This window comes from Erpetoichthys calabaricus, chromosome 9, assembly GCF_900747795.2.
Source record: "Erpetoichthys calabaricus chromosome 9, fErpCal1.3, whole genome shotgun sequence".
Lineage (NCBI taxonomy): Eukaryota > Metazoa > Chordata > Cladistia > Polypteriformes > Polypteridae > Erpetoichthys > Erpetoichthys calabaricus.
In genome coordinates this window covers 85,737,168-85,749,152 of record NC_041402.2, presented here as the reverse complement: position 1 = coordinate 85,749,152, position 11,985 = coordinate 85,737,168, and the positions used below count along the sequence as shown (strand labels likewise).

General features: G+C 37.3%; 1 protein-coding gene across 1 annotated transcript in view; it reads right to left on the bottom strand.

Annotated features, from left to right (window-relative positions):
- Positions 1-4,004: 4,004 nt before the first annotated feature.
- Positions 4,005-11,985, bottom strand: part of cenpn (centromere protein N) — a 35,006-nt gene continuing 27,025 nt past the window's right edge. Inside the window, exons 7-10 of the mRNA XM_028809823.2 lie at positions 11,865-11,904; positions 7,695-7,804; positions 5,089-5,212; positions 4,005-4,549 (exon numbers count right to left, since the gene is read on the bottom strand). Coding sequence (XP_028665656.1) covers positions 4,443-4,549; positions 5,089-5,212; positions 7,695-7,804; positions 11,865-11,904 — 381 coding nt within the window. The 3' untranslated portion in view covers positions 4,005-4,442. The remainder of the gene's footprint in view (positions 4,550-5,088; positions 5,213-7,694; positions 7,805-11,864; positions 11,905-11,985) is intronic.

The window sequence follows — 11,985 nt, the reverse complement described above, 5'->3', positions numbered from 1 at the left end:
TAAATATTTGGAAAGTGACACAATTTTCATGATTGTTTCTGTATGCCACCACAATGGATTTGAAATGAAGAAATCATTACATGACTGAAATGTAAGCTTTCAGCGTTAATTCAATAAGTTTAACAAAAATATTGTATAAGCCATTTAGGAATGACAACCGTTTTATATATGGTGCCCCATTTACAAGTTCCATAAAGTGAATAACCATGAGTAGATGGTAACAGATTTGTGAAATACCAACGGGTTATAATTTTAAAAAGGATTCTGGCCACATACAACAACACAGGCAGAGTCCAGTTTTTTGTATTTTGTTAGTGTCTTGCTAGGTAACCTACCATACATTAAAGATTTCAGTTTTTTATAGATATTAGAAGTTTTCAAAAAGCCAATTTCATATGCAAAGAAACCGTACCAGAATGAAATGGTTCTTTGTCAAGCAATGACTCTACGAGGAGCCACAAAAAACCAGTAAAGAACCAAAAAGTGTCATTAAAGAGATATTACTTTTAAGAGTGTGGATGGAGGTCTTTAAGTCTTGTGGCAATTTCAATTAACTGCAAGAGATAGCACAGTGATGTCCCTTAAGAGTTCACTTTTTGAAGCACCCTGTATTATTTGAAAGAAATATTTAGAATTCCATATTTTTAAAACATTTTCCTGATTAGCCCCGAATTATTCTGTATTATACTGTATTTTTCACTCCATAAGATGCACCTGAACATAAGACGTACCTAGGTTTAGAGGAGGAAAACAACAACAAAAAAAAACTCTGAACCAAAAGGTGTACTATTTAATAAAATATAGAATAATATTTCAACCATGTGAAGTCAACAGCTGTATTAAGAACCATCATCAGTGTCATTAACAAATGAAGAGAGACTAAGGTTCAAGCACTCTGTTTTCTCAAGTTTTCTGTACTCCTCATCGCTAGTGTCAGAATTTATGAAGCTCAGTTGCTCACAATCACTTTGCAGGAGCACGTATCTATCATCACACGGCATAACCTGTCCAAAGCCACCAGGGGACAAAGCACGTTTGGACCAATGCTCCCTGAAGTTATATCGCCAGTCTAGTCCCATCTCGATTTGTAATACCACAAAGCCCTTCATCTCGTCTTTTGTTGTGGGTTTCCACTTTGAAAAACGAGAATGCGGTGCAAGCGCAATTAAAAAAATTGCTCTGCATACCTGTGTCTCGTCTGACAGAAGCTGAAAGGCAGTCTCAGGAAAGAACAGCCTGAAGTAGTCCAGCGGCTGGTAATCTGTTGAAACCAACAGCAAGCCATGCTGTCTTGTGAAGTCTGGTAGCCAGTTTGGCTCCCACGGATCAATGTCTGGTTATTCCTCCCACACAAACCTTGCCGTAGGTGCATCGGCTGCACGAATGCGCTCAGCTGGGGCGGCATCAGCTGGTGTCCAATCAGCTGATGCCAGTTCCTCACTCTCCTGCTCAATCTCCTGATCACTCTCAAAAAAATCAGATTTTGAAAAATCAGTCTGACTCCGCGATAATGCACAAAACATCGTCTGCTGAGTCTTTCGTTTTCTGAACTCACTTCGCTCCCTTGTGAGAAGTCAATGCCATCTTGCCTTTGTTTACATTTTGTAACTCACGCAAGGATTAATTAGATAGATAGATAGATAGATAGATAGATAGATAGATAGATAGATAGATAGATAGATAGATAGATAGATAGATAGATAGATAGATAGATAGATAGATAGATAGATAGATAGATAGATAGATAGGACAGACTATTAATCCCCAAGGGGAAATTCACATACTCCAGCAGCAGCATACTGATAAAAACAATATTAAAGAGCAAAAAAATTGCAGTGCAAGTTAAAAAAAAAAATGCAGAGTCAATGAGTCTAACATTCCTCCAAGCAGAGAGGGAATGCCTGTAACGTAACGCTGAGTTTCATCGCCATTAACAACTGATTGTCGCCCTCTACCCCTGGATGTCGACTTTTGTCAGGTAATACACATCACGGGTCAATGATGCAATATTTGCTCCATAAGACGCACTGACATTTCCACCCTTCTTTTGGGGGGAAAAAAAGTGTGACTTATGGAGCGAAAAATACGATATATACGTGATACATTAATGCCCACAAGAACTGACCTCTTGCCGGAATTCTTTCATCAAAACTCCTGCAAAGTTACTTAAAGGTGGCAGTATATTCAAGAAAGGCCACAAAAACACGCCATTGAGGAGTTCTGTAATGTATAGGAAAACATTTCTCCAAGGTGATGTATCAGACTAAAAGCTATTAAAACACACACTTATAAAAAATTTTAATCAACTATAAAACTTTAAGAATGTAGTTCTTTTCCCCCCCAGATTATCTCCAGAAAGCAGATAATTGCTACTCTGTCTTTTATGTTGAATAAATGATTGCAAGAGAGTAAATTGTCATTGTTAAGTAAGGCTACCTTGATGTATCAATATTGGTGAAATGACAATCAAATACCCATATATGCAAACATGTTTAAGAATGCAACCTTTTTATGGGATGTGCTTACTTTTTTCCTCTCTTTTTTAAAAGATTGAAATATTCAAGGGCAACAGTGGAGCAATATCTCAGAATGAGCATGAGAAAATGACAGACCATCATAAAGTTCCATCTCAGTCATGAATGCCAGCCTGGAAGACTGACTACTATGGAAAGTGCTGGGTAGTCATTTGGCCTAAACCCACTTCAGTCTTCAAAACCAAGGACCATGTGTACCCAAGTGTCTCCTTAGGACTTGTCATGATTTGGCAGTAAACCCAAAAGCAACCAAAACTGTTTCACTAGTCTCATACAACAGTGGTTCTCAAGCTCAGTTCTCTGGACTCCTTATGGCTGCAGGTTTTTGTCCCAGCCAGCTTCTTGTCTAATCTGGTCTCCAATCTTAACTAAGCAAGCTGTTATTCCCAGTTTCTGTTTTATGCATCCACCAAGAAACAACACTGCTTACACTATTGTTTTACTGAATGAAGCAGGAATTTTTGTGTTAGAGGGGCAAGAATTTGTTCTTTTTATATATTTATTTGTTAGACAGTTATTTACTAATATGTGTACATGTGGGTAAGACTGAAGTAGATGCTCCTTTCTGAGTCATGTGCGTCAGTGGCTGCTCTTCTCATTAAATGTCTAAATTTAGAGATAAGAAAGCAAAATTCTAAAGAAAAAGTATATTAAACAATACCAAAACAAAGTAAACATTTAAAGATACAGAAAAAAAATACAAATTAATGTTAATCTCCTATTAGTATAAATCTGACACTACTTCACTGTTCTAAATGCAACATAAAAAGACAAAAGGGTCAGCTAATTAAACAATAAGATTAATTAGAAGGTAAAATTCACTAACTGATTGAGAAACTGGCTGGAACAAAAACCTGCAGCCACTGGGGACCCCATGACTGAACTTGAGAACCAGTGACATTTAAATATGTATTTTGTAAATAAGGGACTTGCATTCCCTTCGAAGAACTAGAATGAATAAGAGATGGCTGGTTCCTGCTTCACACCTCTTGTTGCTGATAATGACACGGACTATCCAGATACATATGCTGCAACATAGACAGAATGAGAATGGGTGGGTTGGTTAACAAAGCCCAGTGCATTCCTCTACGCTACAAAGCAAAACAAGTCCAGAGTCCACAACAAAGTTAGTCTCATCATTATATTAATGCAGTTTGCGGTGCCCCCCAAAAGGACTTTATGGTAGAGATAAGAATAGCATACCACTGGAAAATGAGTGATGCTAAATAATTCAAACTGATGGCTCAGATTTGAAAAGTGCATGGTACTTTACATACTTCATATTGATTTTGACAGAGATTAACCCATTTTTGAAAAATAGAGTGTGATCATGTGAGCTGGACACTTGTTAGCTTAAACCCTTAAGCAAAAATGAACATTTCTTAAACTGAAATATATTGTATATACATTTATTTAATACTTTAAAGAAAAAGACATTTACAGACAATTTAAAACAACAATTTACTGGTAAAAATTAAATTTTTCATAGCTGCTTTGTGTACTTTGATTGTAATTAGGATTTCATAAAAAACATGCATCAAAATCAGATATTGCAAGTAACTGGCCTGATTTTAAAGCATCTGGTTAGATTAGAAGTTTTATAACAAAACTACTTCATGTCAAGCGGTTTTCAGCTTTTCCAGAAGAGAAAAAGAAAAAAAAAACATTATGAAAAAATAGAAAACTTGTACTTAAAACTGTTTAAAAACAATGATTTAAATCAATCTTTGTAGTACGTCAACAGCTCATTACAATATAAATTGATTGATGCACAATTCCAATATCAGATAGGCTTCCAACATTATTTCTTTAACTCTTGACTTTCAATAGCCCATAAACAGAGCATACTTGAGTATCCATGTGTAACATTTTCAGAATGTTTAACAGCAACTAATTAATTTTTAGATGTTAAGGGCCCGGGGCATTTGTAGGCATTCTTTCTTTAATTACAAAATGGTTCCTTGCTTTTAGGGATATGGATGTCAGTAGCGGGGATAGTGCACCATTTACAATCCCTGAAACATAAAAACATTTAAATATTAGAATTACATTAAATACGAACTACATCCAGACCTTAAAAATTGGCAATGATTTGCTCCAAATGTCAGGCAGAAGAACAGTATTACGTTAAAGTCCATGTCAATGCACAATTCAATGCTTAGTACCTTATTATTAAGTACCTAAATCTGTTATGTAAGTCTGTTCTTTCTGAGTGCAACAGTGCTAAGAACAAAACAAGAGTAACATGTAAATAAGCTCCAAAAGTGTACAATCTAGTCAGGACAACTACCATCAGAAAAATTAAAGTGCATATAAATAGTTTTGATAAAAGAACAGGGAGAAAAAAAAAAACAAATTTTTGTGTCAATGCAGTATGGCTTAATTTTAATTGACAAAGAAAAGGAAATCTGTGCATTTTGGGAACTTTGAAATTCAACTAAGATAACTGATTTAAAATTGCAAACATAAAATGAATGTGCAGCTCCAAGAAATTTAGTATAAAATAAAACTATTTTTCTTGAACATCAATGAGCGAACTCCTCTGGAAACTTACCAAGTTCCACTGAAGATTTCAGAGATTCTAGCAAATTTGGGCTTGAAAACTTAATCACACATCTGAAGGGATCTGTTTTGTTTTCAAGTATTCGATTTACTGGATCCTTGAATTTTGTTTCAAGCTGGAAAAAGACAGGAATAAATCAAGAAAAAAAGTCTTCTTTTGCTTTCCACATTAAGTGTTTTAACAGCAGCTTACAGGAGTTATTAGCATTCAATCAAAAAACACACAATTGTGTGTTCTATATAAACAATTTTTGGTGGACAATTTAAAAAAAAAAAAACACATTCGAATGAAGACATTTTTCATATCAAAGAAAGCCTTCTTCTACTCCAGTGCTGTCTAACCTTAAAGATTTATATTACTTCAACATACAGTACATGGATGAAAACACGTAAAAATTATGCTTATTGTGGCCTACTTAAAACTTATTTTAAATTTAAAGTTTTCTCCCACTTAAAAAAAAAAACTACCTTATCATTATCATAGACTGTGGAAACTATCTTCTTGCATACGTTAAATCACATCACAAATTTATTTTCTGTTTGACAGTACTCTGTCCTGACATCTTAATGATTATCATTGGCTGAAGTACTTAATTTTTGTATTATCTTGCATCTCTACATCATTTTTAGCTGCTTAGTTGTTTAACTGCCATATTCCATATTGTGTCAGATGGTAATGAAACCCTACCACACCACTGCAACACATGCATCATTTTTGCAACAAGTAACAAAGGGGCTTCCCGACATACTAAATCCAGTCAAAATGATATACAGCAATTTCTCCTGGTTGACAATTTCTACCAGTGTCTTATTTCTGCCTTGCACCACTAGCTAAGGTATTTTCCATCCATTCATCCATTTTCCAAGCCGTTGAATCCGAACACAGGGTCACGGGGGTCTGCTGGAGCCAATCCCAGCCAACACAGGGCGCAAGGCAGGAACCAATCCCGAGCAGGGTGCCAACCCACCGCAGGGCATGCGCACACACCAAGCACACACTAGGGACAATTAGGATCCCCAATGCACCTAACCTGCGTGTCTCTGGACTGTGGGAGGAAACCAGAGTACCTGGAGGAAACCCACACAGACACGGGGAGAACATGCAAATGCCACGCAGGAAGGACCCAGGAAGCGAACCCGGGTCTCCTTACTGCAAGGCAGCAGCGCTACCACTGCGCCACCGTGCCGCCCTGCAAAGGTATTTTGTTTAAAATAATCACTTTGAAAAAGTAGTAAGTCTGTCTTGCTGTTGAACTGGAGTTCAATACCACAAAATAGACATGTCATCCTATGTCTCAGCATGTTTAGCCAGTTATTTAACTAGATATAAACAGCACAAGGGGGCTCTGCCCCCTGCTCGCTTCGCTCGCCTACCCCCGGTGTTTTGAACCCGTGCCCGCTGGGCAGCCACGTGTGAGGATGACGCACGTTTAATACGGAGCGTTCGCCCGTGTACCTGTTTATGATGTTTTACTTTGCTTTCTACTCTGTCTTTTATTTGTGATCTCGCTTTATTCTGCTTTTGTTTTAATGACACGTGGTCCGTGGTGAATATATTTTGCCTTTTTCGAGTAATAATGTTGAATTGTTTGCGATACTGTGATGTTTATCGTACTGTTAATAATGCATCACTGTAATGTGATTCACTTAGGGGGGGGGTAAACGTTAACATTTAACATTCTACAAAGTTATTGTTTTTTTTTCACCTGCATTATCATCATTCTTTAATTTAATATTATTTATTGTATTAGTATGTTGCTGCTGGAAAATGTGAATTTCCCATTGGGATTAATAAAGTATCCATCTATCTATCTATAGTTTGGACGTGTGAGGATGACGTATGTTTAATACGGAGCGTTCGCCCGTGTCGCTGTAGCTCTTTCCGAACTATTATGCGGTGCATTGTGGAGCACTGCGGACTCTGTAGTGTTTGCCGTTTCACTTTGTATCCCACGTTCATTAGATCTGTCCACGTGGGCTCGGTGTCGAAGCTGTGTTAGTTGTTGAGCTGTTTGGTTTTGGAGCCGAGACAGTTTTGCTTCCGCGGTTTGAGACGCGTGTCCGTACCATCTCGGGTTTGACGTATGGACCTTTGTGTTTCTTTAATCCCTTTATGAAGTTTTACTTTGTTTCCAACTCTGTGTTTTATTTTGTTTCCAACTCTGTGTTTTATTTCTGACCTCGCTTTATCCCGCTTGCGGCATCTCTTTATGACGTTTTACTTTGTTTCCTACTCTGACGGTTCGTAGTTTCTCCCGTTTTGCACTGTTGCGGGGGGGGTTTTTGTGTGGCGCCTGCACACGTGCGTAGTCTGTCCCGTTTCACTATGGGGGGGGGCTTTGTCTGGCGCTTGCGCACTATGTCTTTTGCGTCCACGGGCATGTCCCTGCTTCCATATCCGGTTTACCATTCTCGTTTAGTAATATGGATTGTATGGGTGTTTTTTTTTGTTTTTTTTTAAATCAAAGCAAACAACTATCAAAGGCTCAAAATATTTGACTAGTCAATAAATGATTATTGATGATAAATTTTGGTTATTAAGAACCTACTCAAACAAATCTCAAAAACCCTGAAAATATGTATACAAAAACTACAAACCTTGAAGACAGCAGTTTCTAGAAGTGGCAATGTCCCTTCCCCAAAGGCATCATCGGCAACAAGCTTAAGGTAGGCCTGGTGTTTTGCATGCTCATTAGTAATATTTGGATCTGGAAATAAAGTAACACTTAACATAAAGAATTATAATACTACAACTAAAGATCTCAGCATCTAAAAATATCATTATTATAGAGTACTGATGTTAGCATTGGTTAACTAATGGCTTGCACATTTTTTGTTCTTCTAGACATTTCAACAAACTGGTGACTTTAGCAACAAGTTTAAAATAAAATATGACTCTACTTCAGCTGTTGCAATTAATTCTACACCACAGACTAATAAACATGATCAAACAATCCCAAGACACAATTGTATTCATATTTTTTTCAAAGATTTAAGATGCTACCATTCACAAAGAAGTATGCACAGAAGTACCACTGAGGGTAGGTCTTCTTTTATGCAAAGTGACTGTGATCCAACCATGCATGTCCTGAACTAATTTCTTTTATGGTACAGTGTGAGAGCAGCTGCAGGATATATTTATTACCCACTTTATTAGGTACATTTAACTAGTACCATTTGGAACCTACAATCTGTGTCAAAACAAGATGGATTCTTTAAGGCATGCATTCAACAAAGTGCTGGAAAAAAAATAGATTTTTATGCAAGCTGACTTGATATTACTGTATCATTATTGCCCCTACAGATTTTTTGGATATGGATTCATGCTATGAATCCCCTGTTATACATCTTCCCACAGATATTCTGTTGATGTGGGATCTAGAAACTGAACACTGGAGTAAACTGAAGTCACCACCATGCTAGCAAAACCAGCTTGAGATGTTTTGTTTTTGACATGGTATAATTTTTTGCTAGAAGTGTCCATCTGAGAGGAGGGAAAAAAAAAAAAAAGCAATGGCCATGAGGGTGGGCACATGATCTGAAGCAATGTTTACAGTAGGTGTACTGCAGTATTCAAATTATGCTCAACTGTTATTAATGTATGCCATAAAATATTCTTATTAGGCTACTACAAATAGCATGAAAGATGAGATACTGTAGATCAATACTAATTCTGAACCTACCACCTACATGTCAGAGCAGAAATCAAGATTTGTTAGACAAATGCCATTTTTCCAGTCTTTAATTATCCAGCTGTCATATTCACGTTCCCTGTATAGCCTTATGTTATTGTCCTTTATTGACATGAGAGGAATCCATCATCATCTTCTGATGTTGTAGATCATCCACTTCAAGGTCTGATGCATAGTGCATTTAGATCCTTGATTTGAATACTTGTGCCCTATGTTTGTTTCAGTATGTTCATTCCTCTCTGACCATTGTCGTTAAAAAGGTGTTTTTACCTGCAGCTTGATGGATGCTTGTGTGTGTGTACCATTCTCTGTACACTCTAGAGACTGTAGGACTTGATTCTACTTCCGAGATGTAGGAAAACGCAACAACTGGCACCAGCTATCATACCACAGTCAAACTTGCTTAGATCGCCTGACTTGCCCATTCTAAAGCTTGGTTGAACAAGTAATACTTCTGAGCATGCTTGCAGGGCATATTGAGTTACAGCCACATGAACAGCTATTTGAAGTGATGTGCACTGACAAGCAGGTGTACCTACCTAATAAAGTGGCCACCAAATATATCCCCAGAGCATCAAATACTAGGTAGAAATCTGCCCTGTAATATATAGTCTCACACTGCCCACAACACCCCCCCTTTAATCAGACTTGCACCAAGCCAATTTCCATGTCCAATTAACACAGCAACAATTTTCCAGAGAAAATCCAGTCACATTGGGAGACCAGAACAAATCTAGATTTTTCCAGGCTGTGATTAGAAATCTAATTCAGATCTAGAGGGTAAGAGAGTTTAATGCTGAAAAATGTAGTTGAGAGAGTAAACATTCCAATCTCTTAAATGTAATATACTGTATACACCCACCACCATTTTCATCCTTTAATTTTTATAGAAAAAAAATGATTGTATATACTGAAAATAATGCCTAGAGGTAAAACAGGCAAGTAGAGATAATATGGTGCTACTTTTACTTAGTATGTTCTAGAAAAATTCTAAACAGGGAAACACTCTAATCAAGAATAACACCAAATCAACAAAGAAGACAGAAAACCTTAAATGTAAAGTATATACAGTACAGTGGATTCATAAATTATCAAGACTCCTTCTCTTTCTGCATACTTTATTACGATGTGGACTTAATTTTAAATGAATAAATGTACCTTATTTTCCCCACAGTCAATACTCAATAACCCATGATGACAAAAATAAAAACGTTTTCAAAAATGTCTGCAAATTTATTTAAAAAAAAAATCAAAAACTGAAGTCCTTCATTCATAAAAGTATTCAGGCCATTTATTGCTGCACTCCAAACTGTGGTCTGGTGCATCCTGTTTGCTTTAATTATCCTTGAGATGTGCCTAGACCCGGGTTGGCAAACTCCAGTCCTGGAGTGCCACAGTGGCTGCAGGTTTTCATTTTAACCCCTTTCCTAATCAGTGACCAGTTTTCACTGCTAATTAACATTTTTTTCCCTTCATTTTAATAGCCCTGTTTTTAAGGATTCAGTGCTCTGAATTAATTATTTTCTTCATTAAATGACAGCCAAACAGAAATCAAATGTGAAACAAGTCAACAGTTGACCAGCTAAATTGGGGCTTCAAACTCCAACTAATTTCACTCCAACCAGTTTCTTAATGAGAAGCCAATTCTTGCTGTTAATTAAACTCGTTATTTAATTCTATGGCTTGTTACTGCTCTCATTCTGACACAGCAGACATTTCCATAACTGTTGATTTTCTGTTTTTTCTAAGAACATTGTCAAAATGTTTTGGGAACCTGAGAGATCAACCTTACTGAGACCTTCACCTTTCTTTATTCTCAGATATTGTGTGATGGGCACGGGTGAGCTGGTCATGTGGCACCTTGTTTTGTGTCATTATTGCTTTGTGTCATTATAGTGATCCAAGTATGGTGAGGCACAGTTCAGGGCAAGAGTATAAAACTATCTCTAAAGCTTTGAGTGTTCTCAGGAAGATGGTGGCCACAATAATTGCGACATGAAAGAAGTCTGGAACCACCAGAATTTCTCCAAGTGTCGGCAGTTCAGCCACACTGAATAACCAGACAAAAAGGGCTTTGGTCAGGCTGGTGACCAATTCCCCAAAAGCTCACTCTTGCAGAGCTTCAGAAGTCCTATGCTGAGCTATGAGAACCTGCAAAAAGAACAACCATTTCTGCAGCACTCCAATCAGTAAGGCATTACTTGTAGAGAGGCTAGGCGGAGGCCACTCTTGAGTAAAAGTCATGGGACAGCCCAGTTAGTGTTAACCTAACTGCATTTGAACTACTCAGAGCATAAGAAAAAAATCTCGTCTGTTGAGACAGAAATGTAACTATTTAGGCAGAATTTCAAGCACTATGTTAGGCAAAAACTATGCACTGCTCATCGCCTGACTAATACCACCCCTACAGTTAAGCATTGTGGATTTAGCATCATGCTATGGGGGTGCTTTTTAGCAGAAGGGACAAGGAGACAGGTACATATTGAGAGAATAATGAATGCAGCCAAATACAGAGAGGTCCTTGAAGAAAATCTGCTCCAGAGTGCATGAAACCGCAGACTGGGATGAAGGTTAAATATTCAGCACAAAAACGACCTGTAACATACAGCCAAGACAACACTGCATTGGCTTTGAGACAAGTCTCCGACTCTCCTTAAGTGGTCCAACCAAGGCCTAGACAAACTCCATTGAACATATGGAAATAGACTAGAAGATGACAATTTGGGTTAGGGTTACTTTCCAATCAATCTAACAGACGCTGAGAGGTTCAGCAAGGAATAATGGGATGAAATGCCCAAAGCCAGGTGTGCAAAGACTGTATAGACCCAAGAAGACTTGAAGCAGTAATTGCTGTCAGAGGCATTTCTAAAAAGACCTGAAATAAGGTCTGAATACTGAAGACTGACTGGCAAAAATGGAAAATTTATCCATTTAAAATTAAATTTACAACACAATAAAGTGTGCAGGAAATGAAGAGGTCTGAGTACTTTCTGAATCCTATTTAAATTTAATATAGCAATAAGAAAAAGTAAAAGTAAAAATATTTTTATAATGAGACAAACAGGAAAATACATACGTGAAGCACTTATTTCTTGTGATGCTTTTGGACAGGGAATCTGAAATGGTAATCATGGAAAAAGACTAAGCACAATTACAAAAATACATTTCTGTTATACCTTGTATGTAGATTACACTAA